At 46.5% G+C, this 25137-nt stretch overlaps 1 protein-coding gene across 5 annotated transcripts in view; it reads left to right on the forward strand.

Moving 5' to 3' along the window:
* Positions 1–9678, forward strand: part of LOC121284239 (cytochrome P450 26B1) — a 56247-nt gene extending 46569 nt beyond the window's left edge. For all 5 annotated transcript variants that reach the window (XM_041199587.1, XM_041199560.1, XM_041199577.1 and 2 more), the window contains 2 exons: positions 5807–6088; positions 8787–9678. In XM_041199587.1, coding sequence (XP_041055521.1) covers positions 5807–6088; positions 8787–9179 — 675 coding nt within the window. In that variant the 3' untranslated portion in view covers positions 9180–9678. The remainder of the gene's footprint in view (positions 1–5806; positions 6089–8786) is intronic.
* Positions 9679–25137: the final 15459 nt, after the last annotated feature.

Raw genomic sequence — 25137 nt, forward strand, 5'->3', positions numbered from 1 at the left:
ATAAAAAAAAGAACCAAGTGGTTCGCTAATGTCCTTTAGGGAAGGAAATCTGCCTTAAATCCTTACCTCATCTGGGGTTATATGTGACTCCAGTCCAACAGCAATGTGACCGATTCTTAACTGCCCCCTGAAGTGACCTACTCAGTCACTGAGTTATATCAGGGCAACTAGGGATGGGTGATAAAAGGCCAGACTAATAATGCAGAAAACATTTTTTTTATTGGTTCACGGATGTGGGCGTCGCTGGCTGGGCCAGCATTTATCGCCCATCCCTAGTTGCCTTTGAGAAGGTGGTGGTGAGCTGCCTTCTTGAACTGCTATAGTCCCTGTGGTGCAGGTACACCCACAGTGCTGTTAGGAAGGGAGTCCCAGGATTTTAACCCAGTGACAGTGAAGGAATGGTGATATATTTCCACATCAGGATGGTGTGTGAATTGGAGGGGAACTTGCAGGTGGTGGTGTCCCCATGTGTCTGTCCTTGTCCTTCTGGATGGTAGTGGTTGTGGTTTTGGAAGGTGCTGTCTAAGGAGCCTTGGTGAGTTCCTGCAGTGTGTCTCATAGATGGTACACACTGCTGCCACAGTGTCAGTGGTAGAGGGAGTGAATGTTTTTGAAGGGGTGCCAATTAAGCGGGCTGCTTCATCCTGGATGGTGTTGAGCTTCTTGAGTGTTGTGGGAGCTGCATCCAGGCAAGTGAAGATTATTCCATCACACTCCTGACTTGTGCCTTGTAGATTGTGGACAAGCTTTGGGGAGTCAGGAGCTGAGTTACTTGCTGCAGGATCCCTAGCCTCTGACCTGCTCTTGTAGCTACAGTATTTATGTGGCTAGTCCAGTTCAGTTTCTGGTCAATGGTAAACCCCAGGCTGTTGATAGTGGAGGATTTAGTGGTGGTAATGCCATTGAGTGCCGAGGAGAGATGGTTTGATTCTCTCTTGATGGACATGGTCATTGCCTGGCACTTTTGTGTCACAAATATTACTTGCATCTTATCAGCCCAAATCTGAGTGTTGTCCAGGTCTTGCGGCATTTGGACACAGGCTGCTTCAGTATCTGAGGAATCACGAATGGTGCTGAACATTGTGCAATCATCAGCGAACATCCCCACTTCTGATCTTATGATGGAAGGAAGGTCATTGATGAAGCAGCTGAAGATGGTTGGTCCTAGGACACTACCCTGAGGAACTCCTGCACTGATGTCCTGGAGCTGAGATGATTGACCTCCTTTGTGTCGGTATGACTCTAACCAGTGGAGAATTTTCCCCCGATTCCCATTGATTCCAGTTTTGCTAGGGCTCCCTGATGTCACACTCAGTCAAATGCTACCTTGATGTCAAGGGCAGTCACTCTCACCTCACCTCAGGAGTTCAGCTCTTTTGTCCAGGTTTGAACCAAGGCTGTAATGAGGTCAGGAGCTGAGTGGCCCTGGAGGAACCCAAACTGAGTGTCAGTGAGCAGATTATTGCTAAACAAGTGCCGCTTGATAGCACTGTTGATGACCCTTCCCATTACTTTACTGATGATCGAGAGTGGGCTGATAGGATAATTGGCCGTGTTGGATTTGTCCTGCTTTTTATGTACAGGACATACCTGGGCAATTTTCCACATAGCTGGGTAGATGCCAGAGTTATAGGTTTACTGGAACAGCTTGGCTAGGGGCGCGGCAAGTTCTGGAGCACAAGTCTTCAGTACTATTGCTGGAATATTGTCAGGGCCCATAGCCTTTGCAGTATCCAGTGCCTTCAGCCCATTCTTGATGTCACGTGCAGTGAATTGAATTGGCTGAAGACTGGCATCTGTGATGCTGGGGACCTCCAGAGGAGGCCGAGATGGATCATTCACTCGGCACTTCTGGCTGAAGATTGTTGCGAATGCTTCAGCCTTATCTCTAGCACTGACGTGCTGGTCTCCCCTATTATTGCGGATGGGGATATTTGTGGAGCCTCCTCCTTCAGTGAGTTGTTTAATTGTCCACCACCATTCATGACTGAATGTGGCAGGACTGCAGAGCTTAGATCTGGTCTGTTCATTGTGGAATTGCTTAGTTCTGTCTATCACTTGCTGCTTATACTTTTTAGCATGCAAGTAGACCTGTGTTATAGCTTCACCAGGCTGACACCTCATTTTTAGGTATGTCTGGTGCTGCTCCTGACATGCCCTCCTGCACTCTTCATTGAACCAGGGTTGATCCCCTGGCTTGATGGTAATGGTTCAGTGGGGGATATGCTGGGCCATGAGGTTACAGATTGTGTTTGAGTACAATTCTGCTGCTGCTGATGGCCCACATCGTCTCATTGATGACCAGTCTTGAGTTGCTAGATCTGTTTGAAATCTATCCCATTTAGTATGGTGGTAGTGCCACACAACACGATGGAGGGTAATCCTCAATGTGAAGATGAGACTTCATCTTCATAATGACCATGCGGTGGTCACTTCTACTGCTACAGTCATGGACAGATGCATCTGCTGCAGGCAGGTTGCTGAGGATGAGGTCAAATAGGTTTTTCTCTCTTGTTGGTCCCTTCACCACCTGCCGCAGACCCAGTCTAGCAGCTATGTCATTTAGGACTTGGCCAGCTCGGTATGTACTGGTGCTACATGTTCAAATCCCAGCAGCTACTTGTCCTAAGATAAAATACCGAAAAGCAAATTCTAGATGGAGGCAGATCATGATTTTGTGCGACAGTAAAAGATGTGACAGTGAGTAAGTAACTTGTTTTACATGATTCCTAAAGACTTCAATAGTAATTTGAGAGAGATGTAAATTAGACTGTCAACTTGCCAGCACTTTATTTCATACAATTGTTCAACATTAACCTCATAGCCGTGTGGTATTGAATGTCTTTGCATCAGAATTCATACCATTCATTCAAAAGGGAATTAGATTGTTGCTTGAAAAAGAGGAGTATTAAAGGGTAAAGGGAGTGAGCAGGGAGTGGGGTTAGATTGGGTAGCTCATGTAGGGAAAAACTCTGATGCAGAATTATTAGGCTGCGTTGAAACTTTGGGAGAATTCCCACTGTTTGTCCACCCTGGACCATGCTTCCTGCTACAGCATTGTTTTTTCTGGAACATCTGAAGCTGCATGAAGAGGACTTCATCGCCCAGTGACTGATCTTTTCCTGAAAATGGCATCAGTGAGACAGTTAGGCTGGTCAGTCAGCCTTGGAGTAGTGTTGACGAACTAGATTCAGAATCTGTCCTGGTGTGTTGCCTTGGTTCCCAGCTCCTATTGCTCATCTGTGCCATCTTGGAAGACACCTTGAGTCTGAAGAGAACCCTCCCTTACCTCTCCCTTAAGGAGAGCAGTTGACAGCGGCTAGCTCCAGGATCTCCGTTTGAGTGACATGTGTAGTGTAGTGGATTGGTAAGGTAGAGGCCTGGGCTATTAATCCATAACAACAAGTGAAAATCTCACTACAAATTACCATGAATTGTGAATCCATTGCTACCACCCTGAGACCAGAATATACATGTGATATGACTAAATATCATATATTTGGGAGGGGATGAGGGCGATGCTACCATAGTGGCAATGCCACTGGACTAGTAAACTGGAATTCCAGGATAATCCTCTGGGGACATGGTTTCCTATTCCAGTGTGGCAGCTGATGGAATTTAAATTCAATTACTAAATGTGGGCTATAAAGCCAGCCTCAGTAATAGTGACCGTGGAACTATCATCAATTGTTGTAAAAACCCATCTGGTTCAGCAATGTCCTTCAGGGAAGGAAATCTGCTGTCTTTATCTGGCCTGATTTACATGTGACTTCAGACTCATGGCAATGGGGTTGATTCTTAACTGCCCTCTGCCACTCAGCTGAAGGGTAATTAGGGATGGGCAACAAACGCTGCCCTTGCCAGCGATGCCCACGTCCCATGAAAGAGAAGGAAAATGGAGAAGTTTTTAACGTTAAGAGGATATGATGGGGCAGGTATAGAGAAACCATTTCCCCAGGTGGAGGAATCTAAAAGGAGGGGGACATGACCTTAAAGTGGGCCATTCAGGAGTGAAAGCACAAGGCCGGTGGGAATCCATAACTCTTCCCCAAAAAGCTGTAATGTTGGAGGGTCGATTGGAGCTTTCAAAACTCAGATGAATAAACGTTTGTTGGGTGAGTCAATGACAATATATGAATCAAAAGTGGGTAAATGCTGTTGAACTACAGCTCAGCCACAATCTAACTGAATGGGAGGACAGGCTCGAGGCCCTGTACGGCCTTCTCCTCTGCCTCTCTTACTGACTGGTGGCTCCATCTGTTTGGGACGTGGACCTTCAGTAATATCTGACCATATCTGTCTTCAACCCACTCACAGTCGACGCCTTGCAGCTGCAGCTTGCTGTGCTAGTATAACATCCTCATGCCATGATCTGAAACGTTTCATTCTTCTTCAGCTGGAAAGGCTGAGAGGTGACCTGAAAGAACGATGAAGGATTCAGTAGGGCAGACAAACAGAAAATGTTCCTGATCATGTGGTCGGCCAACACTAGGAATTATAAATGTAACATGAAAACAGAAAGTGATGGAAAAACTCAGCAGGTCTGGCAACATCTGTGGAGAGAGAAACAGAGCCAACGTTGGAGTCCAATATGATCTTCTCTGGACTCTTCTTCAGTTCTGAAGAAGAGCCATCTTGGACTTGAAACATTAACTCCAATTTTCTCTCCACAGATGCTGCCAGACCTGCTGAGTTTTTCTGGCACTCGGTGTTTTTATTTCAAATCTCCAGCATCCACAGTATTTTCCCTTTATTTTAATCATAAATACAAAATAGCCACTGATAAATCCAATAGGGAATTCAGGAGAAACTTCTTTACCTAACAGGGTGTGATGATAAGGTGATAGAGAGTCTTGGACAAGGGAACATGGTTTCAAATTTAGAGCCATATGTTCCTGGAGGGAAATTAGAAAACACTTCTTCACACAAAGGGTGGTAGAAGTTTAGAACTCTCTCACTGTAAGTTTTAAACCCAAGGTTGTTGGAATTTTGTTATCCAAACATATTATGGGATCAGGCCACAAGAGATAGGAGCAGGGGTAGGCCTTTTGGCTCTTTAAACCTGCTTAGCTAGTCAATGAAATATTAGCTGACCTTTGAGGCAATTTTACCTTTCCGCCAATCCCTATATTCCTTGATTCCCCTAGAGTCCTAAAATCTATCGGTCTCGGCCTCAAGTATGGATGACTGAACATCCATAACTCTCTGGGGTAGAGAATTCCAAAGATTCACACCCTTCTGAGAAATCTCAGTCCTAATGACAATCCCTTATCCTGAGAGTGTCCCCCCCATGTTCTGGATTCAACAGCCGGGGGAGACAAGCTCTTGGTGTCAATCTTATCAAACGCCTTCAGAATCTTGTAAATTTTAATAAGAGCCCCTCTCATTCTTCCAAACTCCAGAGAGTACTGTATAACTTCTCATCATAGCGCAAACCTGTCATCCCAGGAAACAGTGTATTAACATACAAACTAGGAGCAGGAGTAGGCCACTCGGCCCTTCGAGCCTGCTCCGCCATTCAATAAGATCATGGCTGAGCTGATTGTAACCTCTAACCTCCCGCCTACCCCCGATAACCTTGCACCCCTTTGTTAATCAAGAGCAATCTATGTGAAAAAGGCAGCCATGCACAGACTCGAGAGGCTAAATGGCCTACTCTTGTTCTTATGATCCTGTGTTGCTCTGAAGAGGGGTGGGGGGAGGCTCATGTTGGGCATAAATATGTGTCTGGACCAGCTAGGCCAAGTAGCCTGTTTCTGTGCTGTAAGTTCAATGATTTCCTGTATGTGCTTCCCCCCCTCTCCAGGAGTCCACGGTGGAACTGATCTTTGCTGCCTTCGCAACCACCTCCAGCGCGACGACATCGCTGATCCTCCAGCTCCTGCAGCACCCCGTGGTACTGGAGAAGTTGCGGGAGGAGCTGAGGAGCAACGGGCTCCTTCACAATGGCTGCAAGTGTGAGGAGACCCCCAGGATGGCTGTGGTGGCACGCCTCAAGTATCTGGACTGCGTCATCAAGGAGGTTCTACGTCTGCTTCCACCCGTCTCGGGCGGTTACAGGACAGCACTGCAGACCTTTGAGTTGGACGTGAGTGCAGATCAAACTCTTCCTTTGAAAAGGCCGAACAAAGAATGAAATCATTTGTGTTTATGTAGCTCTATTCATGAGCTCAGAGCTGTCCAATGCCAGTGAAGTATTTTTGAAGTGCAGTCAATGGCACGGAGGTCAGTGGGTCCAACTAGCTTGCCTTCTACCATCCTGTACTGGCACAATAATAATGGATTAATCAGTACAATCAATCTCTATTAACTAACCTACAACAGACCGAGACATGAGGTGAGGAGAATGCCAGTGGCAGAGAGCTTTGGGAATGATAGGTCCAAAGTCACCTGATCCACCCAAACATGATACACCCACCACATGTCACGTCTCAAATAAATCAGACACTTTATCCAAAAATGTTATTCCCTGAAAGGAATCTATTTTAATTTTACTTGTATTAATCAATATCATCTGCTTCCAGCGTCTCCCTGGGTCGTCCGATCCATAGCTGGGCTACACTTCCCCCCTTTTGCCACTATTCCAAAAGGAATAAACTGTCCAAGTTCTTCCCCGATTCTGAACTGACTTCCCTTTTGCAATCGATTTACAATTGATTGTTATGATTTGTTCTTTCATTTTCCACAGAAGGATTTGATAGGGCAGATGTAAAGAAGGTACTTCCACTTCTGGACAAGACCAGGACTAGGGGCCATAAATATAAATTAGCCATTGGAGTTTAGAAGTATGAGAGGTGATCTTGCTGAAGCATATAAGATTCTGAGGGGGCTTGGTGGGGTAGATACTCAGCTGATAGTTCCTCTCATGTGTGGGGGAATCTAGAACTAGGGGTCAAAGTTTAAAAATAAGGGGTCTTCCATTTAAGATGGAAATGAGGAGAAATTTCTTCTCTCAGAGGTTCCCAAGAGCAGAGGAGGCTGAGTCATTGAAATTATTCAAGGCTGAGTTAGACAGATTTCTGATCAGCAAGGGAGTCGGGGACTATGGGGACCAGCAGGAAGGTGGACTTGAGGCCACAATCAGATCAGCCATGACCTATTTGAATGGCAGAGCAGGCTTGAGGGGCCGAATGGCCTACTCCTGCTCCTATGGGGAGGTGCTGCCATGGCGATAGTGGTGCCACATGTCACCAGAGCAGCATATTAAAGACCCAAGCTATTGCCCTGGGGACCTGGGTTCACATCCCACCACAGCAGATGGTGAAATTTTAATTCAGTAACAATCTGGAATTAAAAGTCTGACGATGACCACGAAACCATTGCCGATTGTTGTAAAAACCCGTCTGGTTCACTTGAGGGAAATCCGCTGTCCTTACCTGGTCTGTCCTACACCTGACTCCAGACCCACAGCAATATGGCTGCCTCTGAAAAAGGGCGGTTTGGGATGGGCGATAAATGCTGGCTGAGCCAGCGACACCCACACCCCATAAAAAACAATTTAAAAAAATTCTTATGTAATAATAAATCCCATATGGAATTCAGAAGAAACTTTGTTAATCGGAGTGTGGTTAGAATATGGAACTACCTGCTGCAGGGAGGTGTCCACTTTAAATGTTTACACCCTCCACCACCACCGGTGCACAGTAGCAGCAGTGTGTGTACCATCTACAAGATGCACTGCAGCAACTCACCAAGGCTCCTTAGACAGCACCTCCCAAAGACACCACCTCTACCACCTAGAAGGACAAAGGCAGAAGGTGTATGGGATCACCACCACCTGGAAGCTCCCTTCTGAAACACACGCAGTCCTGACTTGGAAATATATCGGCCGTTCCTCCAATGTCGCTGGGTCAAAATCCTGGAACTGCCTCCCTAACAGCCTGGGCTCACTGCCACCTTCTCAAGGGAAATTAGGGATGGGCAACAAATACTGGTCTTGCCAGTGATCTGGTGAAGGAAAAGAAAAAAAAGTTGAAGTGGATTCCAGGGCAAGTTATGTAAGCACAGGCCAGGGAGAAAGGAATTGAAGGATAATTGGGTGCGGTTAGTTGAGGGGGAGTGGGAGGACACTCGTGAGGAGCATAAATGCCAGTGTGAACCTGCGGAACTGTTCCTGTGTTGTCCGTTCAAGCAATGTTTTTATATTGGTTCCTGTGCTCCTTGAAGTGAGGGATGGAAGCCGTTTTGCATGATGACATTCCACTCTGCACCCCCATAAGATTGTGCCACTGCCGACACCCGTGTTGTCAGTCTTTTAATGGGTAGCATTCTCAGGTCTGAGTTGGGAAAGATGGGTGGTTAAATCACACTCTGGAGACCTGAGCACGCTCCACTGCGGCATGGGGAACTGTCGCACGGCCTGACGTGCTGTCTGTCAAGACGAGGCCTCGAAATAAGGCCCTAGCTGTCCTCACAGGTGGATGCAAGCAATACTGACAGTGCTATTGAATAAAAGATCAGGGGCACTCTTTCTGGTGAATGCTTGTTCCTCAATCGGCACCACTAAAAGAGATTAACTAGTCACTAGGGATCTTGCTGTGCACAAACTGGCAGCTGGTTTTCCTATATTACAACAATAATTACACTTCAAAGTCCTTCACTGACTGTAAGCCTTTTGGGATCTCCTGAAAGGCACTATAGAAGTGCAAGTCTTTCTTTTCTTTATATTGGAGCAACACCTCAAGAGCGAGCGAGGCAAACCTTCTGATAGATAATTTTTAATGTACAGAAGTCAGATTTGAATGATTGAATCAGGCATTTAACAATTTCCTGGGCTTTGTTTTCAGGGGTGTCAGATTCCCAAAGGCTGGAGCGTTCTGTACAGCATCCGGGACACGCATGACACGGCTCCCATATTCCAAAACGTTGAGGTCTTTGACCCTGACCGCTTCGGAGAAGATCGGGATGAGAACAAAGGCGACCGGTTCAGTTACATCCCGTTTGGAGGGGGCGTCAGGAGCTGCCTGGGCAAAGAGCTGGCCAAGCTCATCCTGAAGGTGCTGGCAATGGAGCTGGCCAGCACTAGCAGGTTCGAGCTGGCCACCAGGACTTTCCCCCGCATGTTGACGGTGCCGGTTGTTCACCCTGTGGACGGGTTGAAAGTCAAATTCTCTGGACTCGATTCCAACCAGAACGAGATAGACCCAGAGACAGAGTCAATGCTGGGCTCCACAGTGTAACAGGGCCAGCCCCAGTATTCTGCCACCTCTCACCAAACCCCACTGAAGCAACAATGATAAAACAAGTACACCTGAATTTAAAAAAAAAAACTCTTTGATAAACTAACGAATAAGGCAATAAAAGCCAAAATAGCCCTTTGAGAAAACCTGCTTACTGAATTTTCGTTGTGTCTGGTATTATAAGAGAAGGCGATTACGGATGGAAAAAAATTCACGGGACAGTTACAAAGAGAGAATTACAACTGAGAAGGCAATGAATTGTATTTCTGGACAAATGGAAGGGATAGGGAGCGGAGGAGGAAGAGAAGCATTAGAAGAGGATTTGACCAACCTGAGTTGGAGAAACAAGAGAGAGAGCGAGAGATGAGAGAGAGGGGAGGAAAAGATATCAGAAGAAAGTTGGTGGAAGAGAAAACCTTTTGAGATCAACGGAAGACAAAAGACTATCTTTTAAAAAAAAACACATATATATCCTGCGTTCCTACTTAAAGTATATATATGTATAAACCTACTCTGAGTACCATTCTAGGTATATAACTTGATTAGAGATTGCAACAGAGTTGCAGCCTTCGCACTTTTGAATGTTGATCCAATTACTGATGCTGGTTATATTCAGCGTAAACTTAGAAACCGTAGCAAACTGGTTTGAATTTGTACTATTCCTATCTTTAATCTATATATGGATTATTTGTTGTGTGTTTTTTATTTTAAGATTGCAATTAGACGTCTAGTGTAAAAAGAAACTATTTTTTTTCTGTTGGTAAATATTGTTTTAGTAAAAAATGAACAAAAGATTCTTTTACTTTGAACTCTGTGCTTAGATATGGGTCTGTGTGTGAGTGCAAGTGTGAGAGAGTAAGTGCAAGAGGGAATATGAGTCTCAGTGTGGGTGGGTGAATAAGCAATCGTGAATATGACTGTGAGTACATTAGAACATAAGAAGTAGGATTAGGAGTAGGTCACCTGCTTCACCATTTACTAAGATCCTGGCTGATCTTCAACACCAGCTTCACTTTCCCACTTGAACCTCATATTCCTTGACTCCCTTTATTGCCCCAAAATTTATCAATCTCAATTTAGAATTTTTTTTCATTCTTTCAGGGGACATGGTTGTCACTGGCAAAGCCAACATTTATGCCTTATCCCTGCTTGCCCCTTGAGAAGGTGGTGGTGAGCTGCCTTCTTGAACCGCTGCAGTCCCTGTGGTGTAGGTACACCCACAGTGCTGTTAGGGAGGGAGTTCCAGGATTTTGACTCAGCAACAGTGAAGGGACGGCCGATATATTTCCAAGTCAGGACAGTGTGTGGCTTGGAGGGGAACTTCCAGGTGCTGGTGGTCCTGTGAATCTGCTGCCCTTGTCCTTCAAGGTGTTAGAGGTCATGGGTTTGGAACGTGGTGTCAGATGAGCCTTGGTGAGTTGCTGCAGGGCATCTTGTAGATGGTACACGTTGCTACCATTATGTGTTGGTGGTGGAGGGAGCAAATGTTTAAGGTGGTGAATCTGGTGCCAATCAATTAGACTACTTTGTCCTGGCTGGTGTCAAGTTTCTTGAGTGTTGTTGGAGCTGCACTTATCCAGGCAAGTGGGGAGTATTCCATCACACTCCTGACTTGTACCTTGTAGATGCTGGACAGGCTTTGGGGAGTTAGGAGGTGAGTTACTTGCCACAGGGATCCTAGCCTCTGACTTGCTCTTGTAGCCACAGTATTTAATGGCTAGTCCAGTTCAGTTTCTGTTTCAATGGTAACCCCCTCCAGGATGTTGATAGTGGAGGATTCAGCAGTGGTAATGCCATTGACTGTCAAGGAGAGATGGTTCAATTCTCTCTTGTTGGACATGGCCATTGCCTGGCACATTTGTGTCACAAATATTACTTGTGTCTTATCAGCCCAAACCTGAACGCTGTCCAGGTCTTGCTGCATTTGGACATGGACTGCTTCAGTATCTAAGGAGTCATGAACACTGTGCAATCATCAGCGAACATCCCCACCTCTGACCTTATGATGGAAGGAAGGTCATTGATGAAGCAGCTGACGATGGCTGGGCTGAGGACATTACCCTTAGGAACTCCTGCAGTGATGTCAAGTGGAAACTCCAACGCTCTATAATCCCTGCTCTTTCCCATAAGGCCTGCAAATTGCTGCTTTATGCAATCCTTTTCTGAAAGTTGCAATTGAATCTGTGTCCGCTGCCCTTCAGCCAGTGTTTTCTAAATCACAACAACTCATTGTGTGAAAACGTTGCTCCTCTTCTCCCCCAGTTCAATATAATTGAGAATCGAGTGAGATCATAGCCATGGCTGTAACATGCTGTAGTGTATGTGGCCAGCCGGTAGCTTCAATCGCTGCCCTTTGGGTAACCACCCTTCTACCAGCGGAAAGAGATTCTCCCTGTCTACCCAATCACAATAAACCCTCCATCATTTTTTGAGCACTTCTATTTATGACATCTCATTGTTTACTGTGAGCATACTTGTTCATCAATCCTTAGTAAGTTTGCAAGTGTTTTAAGTTTAGTTTTTGTATACATTATTAATGCCCAGCCTTTGTTGTAATTACTATTAAAAAATTCCATTCCTAATGCCACAAATTACCACAGATTTATTGAGTTGGATTTCACAACCTGACACCAGGCAAATGAACTCACCACCTCAAGCTATTTTCACCCAGGAGCCTGCGCAGGGGGAGGACACTTCCAGGATAAATAAATGCAAGATTTTTCACAACCTTAGGGCATCCCAAAGTGCTTCACAGCCAATACAGTACTTTGTAATGTTGTCACTGTTGTAAGGTAGAGGACACTGCACACAGCAAGCTCCCACAAACACCAATATCGTAATGACCAGATAGTCTATTTTAGGTGTTGGTTGAGTGATAAATGATAACCATTGGCCAGGACAATGGGTAGATCCGCTCTGCTCTTCTTTGGAATAGTGGCCATGGGATCTTTCTGGTCCAGCTGTGAGAAAGCAGAAGGAGTGTTGGTTTAACGTTGCACCCAAAAGATGCAGCACTCCGACTGTGCAGCACTCCGACTGTGCAGCACTCCCTCTGTACTGCACTGGGAGTGCCGGCCTAGATTACACCCTCAGGTCTCTGAGTCAGAGGCAGAGCACTACTACTAACTGAGTCAGGGCTGACTATTTTTGACACTGGGCCGAATGTCCTCTGACTTTGATCATTGGGAACAAATTGAATGAATGAGAAAACATAGACAGTACATGTGGCCCTGATTGACATGGCTGAGGTCTGAGAGGCATCACTTTCACTCCCAGCCGCCATGCATCAATACACCTGGTTTGGATGAAACACTGCACTAAATGTAGACTCAAGGCAAAACACTGGAGAATCTGGGCAACTTTACAGATGCAAGCAATTTTTAAAAATTTGTTCACAGGATGTGGGCTTCGCTGGCTGGGCCAACATTTATTGCCCATCCCTAGTTGCCCTTGAGAAGGTGGTGGTGAACTGCCTTCTTGAACCGCTGCAGTCCATGCGGTGTAGGTACACCCACAGTGCTGTTAGGGAGGGGGTGCCAGGACTTTGACCCAGTGACAGTGAAGGAACGGCGATATATTTCCAAGTCAGGATGGTGAGTGGCTTGGAGGGGAACTTCTAGTTAGTGGTGTTCCCAACTATCTGCTGCCCTTGTCCTTCTAGATGTTGTGGTCGTGATTTGGAAGGTGCTGTTGAAGTAGCCTTGGTGAATTCCTGCAGTGCATCTTGTAGATGGTACTCACTGCTACTACTGTGCATCGGTGGTGGAGGGGGTGAATGTATGTGGATGGGGTGCCAATCAGGTGGGCTGCTTTGTCCTGGATGGTGTCAAGCTTCTTGAGTGTTGTGGGAGCTGCATTCATCCAGGCAAGTGGGAGTTGGGGAGGGGGTATTCCATCTCGCTACTGACTTGTGCCTTGTAGATGGTGGACAGGCTTTGGGGAGTCACGAGGTGAGTTATTTGTCACAGGATTCCTAGCCTGTGACCTGCTCTTGTAGACATAGTATTTATAGTCCAGTTTAGTTTCTCTCTTTTATTCCTTTGAAGCTACAAATATACCTATTGTATATTTGCTAACCCCTCCCTCCCTGATGATGAAATCAAGACTATTATTAAACAACAATTAACATGTAACAGTGAGGAAGGGGTGGACAGACCAGGATACTTTTCTCAGAAAAGGAGGAAGCTGAGGGGTGACCTGACTGACATCTTTAAAATTACGAAAGTGTTTGACAGGGTAAATGTCGGGAAGATGTTTCTAAATGTGGGGGAGACCAGAAATAGGGGCCATAAATATAGGATGGTCACGAATAAATCTCATAAGGAATTCAGGGGAAACGCCTTTACCCAGTGAGTGGTTAGAACATGCATCTTGCTATCACATGGAGTGGTTGAGATGAATAGTATCGGTCGGGAAAGCTAGAGAAACACATAAAGAAAAAGAAAGGTGTGCCGTTGGGAGGAGGTTTATGTGGAGCCTAAATGTGGACATAAACCAACTGGGCCGAATGTCCATTTCTGATCTGTAGGCTTTATATAATTCAATGTGAATGTCCTACTCCCCTGAACTCATCAGCCTCTGCCAGTTCCCCTTTCGCTATAACCCCCTTCAGCCCTACAACCCTCCAAGATCTGTGTTCGTCAAATTCTAGTCTTGTATCCCTGATTTCCTTCACTCTACTCTTGGTGGTGTTGTGCCTTCGGCTGCCTAGGCCTTAGGCTCTGAAAGTCCTGACCCAAACCTCACCGCCTCTCTACTTCTCTCGCTTTCCTCCTTTAACACGCAACTTAATCACTGACCAACACCTGTGTGAGTGTCTCCTTCTGGGATTTGGAGTGCAAGTTTTATTTGATTACACTCCTGTCAAGTCCCTTGGGGGATGTTTTACAATATAAGGGGTAAAGGAAGTTTCAGAGCTGAGGCTCCAGCTATCAGATTTACCGGACCAGATAATCACAAATTGTGCTATAGGGAGGTGGTGGCATCGTGGGAATGTCACTGGACCAGCAATGCAGAGGCCCAGGCTCCTGCTCGAGGGAATATGGCTGGTGGAATTTAAATTCAATTAATAAATCCTGGAACTAAAAAGCTATTCTCAGTAAATGTGGCCATTTTTGGAAAGACACATCTGGTTCACTAATGGCCCATGAGGGGAAGGAAATCTGCTGTCCTTACCTGGTCTGGCCTGCATGTGACTCCAGACCCACAGCAACGTGGTTTGTTCTTAAATCGCCTAGCAAGTCACTCAGTTGTAAAAACAAACACTCCAATCCCTAAAGGGAATGGAACTGGACAGATCACCCGGAATCTACTTAGGCACCGGAAATGACAATAGCACACCCAGCCCAGTCAACCCTGCAAAGTCCTCCTGACTAACATCTGGGGCTTGTGCCTAAATTGGGAGAGCTGTCAAACAACAGCCTGACATAGTCATCCTCATGGAATCATACCTTACAGATATTGTCCCAGACACCACCATTGCCACTCCTGGGTGTGTCCTGTCCCATCGGCCGGACAGACCCAGCAGAGATGGTGGCACAGCGGTATACAGTCAGGAGGGAGTAGCCCTTTGAGTACTCGGCATTGACTCCAGACCCCATGAAGTTTCATGGCATCAGGTCAAATATGGGAAAGGAAACCTCCTGCTGATTACCATGTACCATCACCCCACCCACCTTCCCCACCCCCACCCCCACAGCTGGTGAATCATCTGAACATCACTTGGAGGAAGCACTGAGGCTGTCAAAGCCACAGAATGTATTCTGGTTGGGACTTCAACGTCCGTCATTGAGTGTGGCTGGGAGGACCACTACTGACTGAGCTGGCCGAGTCCTAAAGGACAGAGCTGCTGGACTGGGTCTGCGGCAGGTGGTGAGAGAACCGACAAGAGGGAAAAACATACTTGACCTCATCCTCACCAAGCTGCCTGCTGGAGATGCATCTGTATGAGAATATCGGTAGGAGTACAGTCGTTGTAGAGACGCAGTCCTGCCGTCACATTGAGGATACTCTCCATTGTGTTGTGTGGCATTACCACTGATCTACATGGGATTGATTCTGAACAGACTTAGCAATACAAAATTGGGCATCCATGAGGCAATGTGGGCCATCAACTGCCATAGAATTGTACTCAACCACAATCTGTAACCTCATGGCCCGGCATATCCCCCACTCTACCATTACCATCAAGCCAGGGGATCAACCCTGGTTCAATGAAGAGTGCAGGAGGGCATGTCAGGAGCAGCACCAGGCATACCTAAAAATGAGGTGAAGCTACAACACAGGACTACTTGCATGTGACAACCAATGGATTAGATCTAAATTCTGCAGTCCTGCCACATCCAGTCGTGAATAACTTACTGGAGGAGGAGGCGCTACAAAAATCCCCAACCTCAATGATAGGGGAGCCCAGCACATCAGTGCAAAAGATGAGGCTGAAGCATTTGCAACCACCTTCTTCCAGAAGTGCCGAGTGAATGATCAATCTTGGCGTCCTCCAGAGGTCCCCAGCATCACAGATGCCAGTCTTCAGCCAATTCAATTCACTCCACATGATAACAAGAAATGGCTGAAGACACTGGATACTGCAAAGGCTCTGGGCCCTGACAATATTCTGGCGATAGTACTGAACACCTGTGCTCCAGAACTTGCCGCGCCCCTAGCCAAGCTGTTCCAGTATAGCTACAACACTGGCACCGACCCAGCTATGTGAAAAATTGCCCAGATATGTCCTGTACACAAAAAACACGACAAATCCAATCTGGCCAATTACTGCCCCATCAGTCTGCTCCGGTCATCAGTAAAGTAATGGAAAAGGGGCATTGACAGTGCTATCAAGCAGCACTTGCTTTGCAATAACCTGCTCACCAATGCCCAGTTTGTGTTCCGCCAGGGCCACTCAGCTCCTACAACCTTGGTTCAAACATGGACAAAAGAGCTGAACTCCCAAGGTGAGGTGAGAATGACCGCCCTTGACATCAAGGCCACATTTGACTGATTGTGGCATCAAGGAGCTCTGGCAAAACTAAAGTTTCAAAATAGGTATTGGGGGAAAGCTCTCTGCTGTTGGAATCATATCTAGCACAAAGGTAGATGGTTATGGTTGTTGGAGGTCAATCATCTCAGCTCCAGGACATCACTGCAGGGGTTTCTCAGGGTAGAGTCCTCAGCCCAACCATCTTCAGCTGCTTCATCAATGACCTTCCTTCCATCATAAGGTCAGAAGTAGGGATGTTCACTGATGATTGCACAATGTTCAGCACCATTCATGACCCCTCAGATACTGAAGCAGTCCATGTCCAAATGCAGCAAGACCTGGACAATATCCAGGTTTGGGCTGACAAGTGGCAAGTAACATTCACGCCACACAAGTGTCAGGAAATGACCATCTCCTACAAGAGAGAATCCAACCATCGATGGCATGTTCGATGGCATTACCATCGCTGAATCCCCCAGTAACATCATCCTGGGGGTCACCATTGACCAGAAACTGAACTGGACTAGCCATATAAGTATTGTGGCTACAAGATCAGGTCAGAGGCTAGGAATCCTGTGGTGAATAAATCACCTCCTGACTCCCCAAAGCCTGTCCATCAGCTCTCATGCTACATGTCCGTCCTTGGCCTACTGCAATGTTCCAGTGAAGCCCAACTGCCACTATCAGCACCTCCTTTAGCCCAGACCACCACCACTAAGCCTTTTGTCCTTTTGTTCATGACGTCTTTGTCAATCTCTCCTTTGCCCCCATCTATCGCTGACCTTGTACCCAGCTTCACCTGCTCCACTCCCCTTAAACAGTATAAATTTCATCACATTTTTATTTCTCCTTAGCTCTGAAGAAGAGTCAGACGGACTCGGAACGTTAACTCTGTTTTTCTCTCCACAGATGCTGTTAGACCTGCTGAGCTTTTCCAGCATTTTCTGTTTTTGTTTCTGATTTCCAGCGTCCGCAGTATTTTGATTTTACCATGAGGTCATTGTTTCTCATTGTTAAAAACCCATCTGGTTTACGAGTGCCCTTCAGGGAAGGAAATCTGCTGCCTCTACCTGGTCGGCCCTCCATGTAACTCCAGACCCACAGCAATGTGGCTGACTCTTGGCCTAGCCAGCCGCTCAGGTCTCGGGGGCAATTCGGGATGGGCAATAAATGCTGGTCAGCCAGCGACGCCCGCATCCCATGAATGAATAAAATAAAGACGATGGGCGGGATTTTCCATGCCAGGCCCGTAGCTGCCATCTTCCGGTCCCGCAGCAAGTCAGCGTTCTTCTGGCTGGGGTGCCCCCTTGCCTGCGGGGGTGGCGGCGGTGGCGGGGGGGGGGGCGGGGGGGGGGGGGGTGGGGGCCGGGGCGGGGGTCCCACTCGGGAAGGGGCTGGAAAATCCCGGTCAATAATTTTTTCCTCTCGTGATCATTCGTTGCGAGCAGCCGGATTCAAAAGGAGAAACAACCTAAGACTATTGAATTTGCAATCGTACAGGACACACAGGCTTGCGCAGCTACCGGAAAGATTTAATTGCATCTATTTGTCTCCTGGTTTAGCTCAGACTTAAGGGGCTGTCACAGATTGTGACAAATGGCCCCAGCAATAGGTGGCAGGAGGGTAGCAGTAATGGTTCATCCTCGTCTTTATATCAGACAAAATGCTGACAATTTTCTGCTGGTTCACGTAGAAACCTAAAACTTCCAAATTATCACATGGAAAGAGTTTTTTTGGGGAAGCTCAGCCTCAATGGCATTTGACAACCTAACGCAAGCGGCCGAACGCTTAATCAGCTTTGTTAACTAGTTGAATTTCAAAAGAATTAGAAAGCGTGTTGCCTGAGGCAAAGGTAAGAGACTCCATGGGAATCTGCGGCTAACTCCAAAGCAGAACTTTAGTTAGAGGCCTTTCAAAAAAACAACCAAACAATCGCACTCCGGTGACAGCTTTCCTGTAATGGCGCCCCAGTTCAGGTCACCTGATCTGCCTTTCACGCCGTTTCCTCGTCTTCTCTTCTGCGTTGGCGCACAGGGCCGGTTCCTGGCCTGAAGGTATATATTTAAAAAAAAAAGAACCGTGCATGTATGTCCATTTCCTGGTTGGCGTGCGCGCAGAAGGCCTGAAGGTCATCGGGAACCAGAGCTCCCGACCTTCGACTTCAGATTGAGGCAAGTATTTGTGTTTCTCCGTGTTCTGCCATTCCGGAATTTTTCCCACAAACCCGCTGGAACAATTCGGGTTCACGAACCACAGCTCGGGAACCACCGCCCTAAAAGGAGGTTCACTAAAAGGCTCACTAGGTTGGTTCCTGGGATAAAGGGATTGGCCTTGGAAGGGAAACTGAGTAGGATAGGACTATAATTCCTTGGAGTCTAGAAGAATGAGAGATGATCTAATAGAAACATAAAATTCTTAAGGGGCTGGCAGGGTAGACATTGAGAGGCTGTTTCCCCTGGCTGGGGAGTCTAGAACACAAGGTCACATTCTCAGAATGAGTCATCAGCCATTTGGGCTGAGATGAGAAATTTCTTCACTCAAAGAGTTGTGAATCTTTGGAATTCTCTACCTCTAGAGCTATGGAATATAATCATTGACCACATTCAGTACAAGGGTTGATGCGTTTTTGGGTACTAAGGGAGTTGTGAGGGTAGTTGGAGTTGAGGTAGAAAGTCTTCTTGAACGATGGAGCAGACATGAAGTGTGAAACGGTTGAATCCAGCTCCTATTTCCTATGCTCGAATCTGGAGTGCACGGTCTGAAAGGGGAGTGGAAGCAGATTCAATGGTAACAATGGCATAAATGCTTGAGAGGGAAATATTTTCAGGGTTATTGGGGAAAGGGCAAGATGATTGTGCGACTAATTAAGTCATTCTGCCCAAGAGCTCAGCGCAGGGATAATGGGTTGAATGGCCTCCTTCTGTGCGATTCTATGATTCCAACAACCTGCCTTTATAAAGTGCTTTTAACATAGTTAAACACTTCAAGCTGCTTGACAGGACTGCCACCAAGTAAAATTTGACACAACAGGTGAGGGGGAGGTGGGTGGAGGGGAGGGGTGGTGGGGTGCATACCCAGCACACATTCCTTCATAAAACTCTTACTGCTGGCAAAAAGACCTGGAGAATGATGTGTGTCATCAGAATCCAGTTTGATATTTGTGAAGCTTGTTGTGTATTGGCTGAGGTGAAGGAAGGGCGTAGGATATATCGGAATGGTATGTAATGAATGGTAACAAAAGCTAGCCTCACCTACCTGATGATCATAGTCCTGCCACGATTCCTGACACGATCAGATTGACAACCCATCAATCACATTGAAATCACAACAGCTATTGGGGGTGGCGTGGGGGTGGGGGTGGGGGTGGGGGAGGTGATGTCAAAAGGCTAATAATCCAGCAGCCCAGACTCTGGGGCCATGGGTTCAAATCCCACAGCAGCTGGTGGAATTTAAATACAATTAATAAAAAAAATCTGCAATTAAAAGCTGGTCATAATAATAGTGACCATGAAGCAATTGTTGTAAAAAAAAAAACTCATTAATATCCCTTAGGGAAGGAAATCTGCCTTCCTTACCTGGTCTGGCCTACATGTGACTTCAGACCCACAGCAATGTGGCTGACTCTTAAATACCGCCTAATACATTCTTGTTAGGCAGGGGGAATCAAAGGTTATTGGGGTAGATGGGAATGTGGAACTTGAAACACAAACAGATCAACCGTGATCTTATTGAATGGTGGAGCAGGCTTGAGGGGCCGAATGGCCTACTTCTACTCCTATTTTGCATGTTCGTAAACAGCCTAGCAAGCCACTCAGTTGCATCAAACGTCTACAAAGTCCAAAAGGAATGAAACCGGACAGACACCACGTGGACTGCAATGGTGGAAGAAGGCAGCTTGCCACCACCTTCTTAGGGGTAGGAAATAAATATTGGTCTAGCCAGCAATGCCTGCATCCCATGAAAGACTAACAAAAAGCATCTTTCCCTACCCAGGATCCAGTGTGAAGAATGGTATTGTGGGGTCTGGTGATGCAAAGGAGTATCTGAGACTTCCCCACACAGACCGCAGTCCCTGGCCTAAAGGGTTGATCACCATTCCCCTCTACACACTTGTATCAAATTGGTCTCAATCAAGTCATGCTCGTGATGTGGCCTGTTCGTCGACTTGCAAGTACTTTAAATCATTATTACCGGGAAAAGAACGGGAAGATAGGAAAATAACAAAGGGGGCCACCCTGCCAGGCTTTTGCCATATTTAAAGTCACCCAGGCTTCAGCCGGTGTAAAGAGGACGGAAGGAACGTTCGCCTTCCGGTCTGACGGACCGTGAATTAGTCTGGGAATCCTTTTTTCCCCCACCCCCTCCTCCCCACCCCCTCCCCCTCAACACTGATCCCGACTCCTCCTCCCCCCCCCCCCCCCCACTGGGATAATTTCCAGCACCACCATGTATCCTCTCTTGTTTTCCTTAGAGAACAATGCGGACTTGTGGAAGGATTCCCAGACTAATTCACGGTCCGTCAGACCGGAAGGCGAACGTTCCTTCCGTCATCTTTACACCGGCTGATGATGTGGTGATGGTGGGGGTTGGGGGGTGGGGGATGGGGGGAGGGGGTGGGGGTGGGGGATGGGTGAGGAGGGGGGGGGGGGGGGGGGGGGGAGGTGGTGCAGCGGGGTTGTACGCAGTCATTCCGATTCAGCTGGAGTGTTTTGTAGGATCACGGATGATGGGAATGGGCTGGTCGCACCCTCCAGCCGCAAGTATCCCACAGGATATAGATTCAGAGCTCTGCACTAGTCTCCAGTTGCCAGGACTGTCCGATTCCGGGGCAGGAGTGCTACCACCTTGTGAAAGGCTGTCCCTTCTACATTTGCTGCTGCTGGAAAGGGAAAATCCTGACTACCTTTTCCTTTTGCCAGAAACCTGCCAATGCCATTCTTCATATTTGAGCCTTGACAACAAAAAGGGATCATCATATCTGCTGTGACTCAGTGGGTAAAACCATACTTTTGCATTAGGAAAGTAGTGGGTTCAAGTCTGGAAGGTGAATTATGAGCTGATCCAGGCTGATGCTCCCACTGTCTCATGTACTGAGGGAAAGCTTGAAAAAGAGCGGGGAGACTTCATTTTATAAAGAGCAGGTAGAGCAGGGAGACCACTTTAAAAAGAGTGCAGAGAGCGGGGAGACTTCATTTAAAAAGACCAGGGAAAGATCATTCCAAAAGAGGGGGGAGAGTTCAAGTGAGACCAGCAGTGATGTGATGTCACGAACCACAAAGCGACGTGAGTGCAGGGAAAGCAGATGATTGGTGAGTACGATTGGTGAGTATTTCTAGTCTTTAAAGTAAAAGTAAGGTCTTTAGTTTGTGCTTAGGCCTCTAGCCTTTTTTTTCTCTCTTTTTCTTAAAAATAGCTTATTAAGTAGAAGATAAAGGCTGGTGTAAAAAAATAATTACAATAAAGTGTAAAGAGTGGGAGATTCTTCAAGTGTAAAGAGCAAAGATACTAGAGTAGCTAATTAATAAATTAAATAAAATATGGTAGTGATGGCAAGACAGGTGATGTGTTGCTGCTGCAGCATGTGGGAGCTGCTGGACATGAAAGTGATCCAGAGCGAACAAATCTGGAGCATATGTTTGCAGCTTGAGCAACTCCGAGTTAAAGAGCTGGAGGCTGAGCTGCAAACATTGTGCCACATCAGGGAGGGGGGAGGTTACCTGGGCACTTTGCTCCAGGAGGTGGTCATACCCCTCAGATTAGGTAATTCAAATTTGGTCTATGATCAGGAACAGGAGGGTGTGACTGCAGGTGAGGGAGGTATGGGGATCCAGGAGATAGCATTTGAGGAGCCTTGGACACTGCAATTGTCCAACAGTTATGAGGTTCTTACAAACTGTGTGGGCGAGAGCGGGGACTGCAGGGAGGATGAACGAACTGACCACGGAACCATGGTACAGGGAGCCGTTCAAGTTGGGGGAGGAAATAGGAACGTAATAGTGAAAGGGGACAGTATAATTAGGGAGATGGATACCGTTCTCTGCAGTCGTGAGCATGAGTCCCAAAGGCTGTGTTGCCAGGGTTAAGGACATCTCCTCAGGGCTGGAGAGAAACTTGGAGTGGGAGAGGAGGGATCCAGTTGTCGTTGTCCACGTTGATACCAATGACATTGATAGGATTAGAAAGGAGGCTGTGCTGAAAGAATTTGAACAGTCTGGAGCTAAATTAAAAAGTAGAACCTCCAAGATAATAATCTCGGGATTGCTACTTGAGCCATGGGCAAACTGGCATAGGGTAAATAAAGTCAAGGAGTTAAATGTGTGGCTCAGAGATTGGCGTGGGAGGAATGAGTTTCAGTTCGTGGGACACTGGCACTAGTATTGAGGTAGAAGGGAGCTGTTCCGGTGGGATGAACTGTGCTGGGACCAGTGTCCTGGTGAACTGAATAACTAGGGCTGTAGAGAGGGCTTTAAGCTAAATCGGCAGGGGTGGAGGGGCGGAGGGCTCTGGAGAGGGGCTACTTAGGCTCACAAAGCAAAAGGATATGACAGCATTGAAGGGCAGCTAGTTAGGTAACGATACCCAGAGTGTGGCAGGAAGGGACAGAGCATAACAAACATTTAAAAAAAAGCAGCAAATATGGTCAAAGGGGGAAAAAATTGATAAAGAGGCAAAATTAATGGCTCTTTACTTAAATGCGCATAGTATTCGGAATGAAATAAATGAATTAGCGGCACAAATAGAGACTAATGGTACGCTCTTACAGTCATTACGGAAATATGGGGCAGAATATCACGCTTGTTGAACGAGCGTAAAATGACGTGTGATGATGTCAGGCGAGCTTCCCGAGGTCATTGCCCGCTTGCTCGATATTTCGGTCGGCGGGGGCATGCGGGAGTTGGCAGCCCGCCCGCCCACAAGTAAGCGGCCTATTAATGCTTTTAATCAACTAATGGTTTAGAATTCTATGTTGCCCGTCCAACTGTTCGTTTGGCAGGCGGACGAAAAGGCCAAGCGGCCTTTGCATTTTTGGCGAAACCTCATCCGCGGGCGGGATGAGATTTCGATCAGTGATTTTAAAAAAAAACTAATTTTTTTTTCAAACTCAGAAAAGTCACTTGAGGGGCCATGTTAATAAAATCTTAAAATTCTTTATTTTTAATTTTTTAAAAAATTCCACAGCTCCCTGGGGCAGAGGGAAAGGTACCAGGGAAACTAATGGGGCTAAACGCGTACTCTCACACACACACACACACACACACACACACACACACACACCTCCGCACTCGTGGTCCTCCCACCCCCCCCCTCCCTGGAAGCCCTGAGCGCTGCAGCATGCGTTTCACGCTGGCTGGCTGTTGATTGGCCAGCCAACGTGAAATCCACGTCGGGGCCTGATTGTGGGCGGCGGCCGGCTTTGTGACCACTCTCAGGCCCGCTCCCCCCGTACCTGCCCGACAAGGGCTAAATTCTGCCCATGGTTACAAGGAGGTCAAAGCTGGGATCTAAGTATTCAGGGGGTGTGTGACTTTTTGAAAGGACAGACAGGAAGGTAAGGGTGGTGGGGTAGCTTGGTTAGTACGAGATGGAATAAGTACGATAGGAAGAAATGATCTTGGATTGGAAGATGTACAATCCATACGGATGGAGGTTAGAAATAACAAGGGGAAGAAGACACTAGTGGGAGTTAGCCTCTAGGCCCTCGAACAGTAGCTATACCATAGGACGGAGAATAAATCAGGGGATAATGATGGCATGCTAAAAAGGCAGTACATTAATTATGGGTAAACTTAATCTTCGTGTAGATTGGGAAAAGCAAATTGGCAGAGGTAGCCACGAGCAAGAATTCATAGAGCGTATTTGGGACTGTTTCCTAGAAAAATTTGTTGTGGATCAAACCAGGGATCAAACCAGGGTCTGATAAGGTTTAACGAGGCAGGTTTAATAAATGATCTCAGAGTAAAAGATCCCCGAGGACACAGTGACCATAACATGGCAGAATTTAGCATTCAGTTTGTGAGTGAGAAACTTGGGTTGGAAACAACTGCCCTAAACTTAAATAAGGGTAATTATAATGGGATGAGGGGAGAGTTGGCTGGAGTGGACTGGGAAAGGAGTTTAGCAGAAAAGATGGTTGATGAACAATGGGAGACATTTAAAAAAATAGTTCATGACTCACAACAAAGGTATATCCCAGTGAGGAAGAAGGATTCTAGGAAGGGGATAAACCAACCATGGTTAACCAAAAGATTTAAGGATAGTATCAAGTTGAAAGAAAAACATACAACGTGGCAAAGATTAGTGGTAAACCAGAGGATTGGGAAAGTTTTAAAAACCAACAAAAGATGACCAAAATAAGTAAGGAGGGAGAAAATAAACTTTGAGGGTAAACTAGCAAGTAATATAAAAATGGACAGTAAGATCTTTTTTAAATATGTAAAAGGGAGAGGCCAAAGTGAACAAAGGCCCCTTTGAGAATGAGATGGGGGAAATAGTTATGGGGAACCAGGAAATGACAGAGGAGTTGAATAAATACTTTGCATCAGTCTTCACGGTCGGGGATACTAATAGCATTCCAAAAATACTAAATAATCAAGGGGCAAAAGGTGAGAGGAAAAATATGCAATAACTATCACTAGGGAAAAAGTGCTAGAGAAACTAATGGGGCTAAAGGCCGATAAGTCCCCTGGACCTGAAGGGTCACATCCTAAAGGAAGTAGCCATAGAGATAATGGTAGTAATCTTCCAAGAATACTTCGATTCTGGAAAAGTCCCGGAGGACTGGAGGACGGCCAATGTAACACCATTAATCAAAAAGGGAGGGAGACAAAAAACAGGTAACTATAGGCTCGTTAGCCTAACATTTGTCACTGGGAAAATGTTGGAGTCTATTATAAAAGATGTAATAGCAGAGCATTTAGAAATACATAACCTAATCAAGCAGAGTCAGCATGGCTTCATGAAGGGGAAATCATGCCTGACAAA

Source organism: Carcharodon carcharias, chromosome 1 (assembly GCF_017639515.1).
Source record: "Carcharodon carcharias isolate sCarCar2 chromosome 1, sCarCar2.pri, whole genome shotgun sequence".
Classification (NCBI taxonomy): Eukaryota; Metazoa; Chordata; class Chondrichthyes; order Lamniformes; family Lamnidae; genus Carcharodon; species Carcharodon carcharias.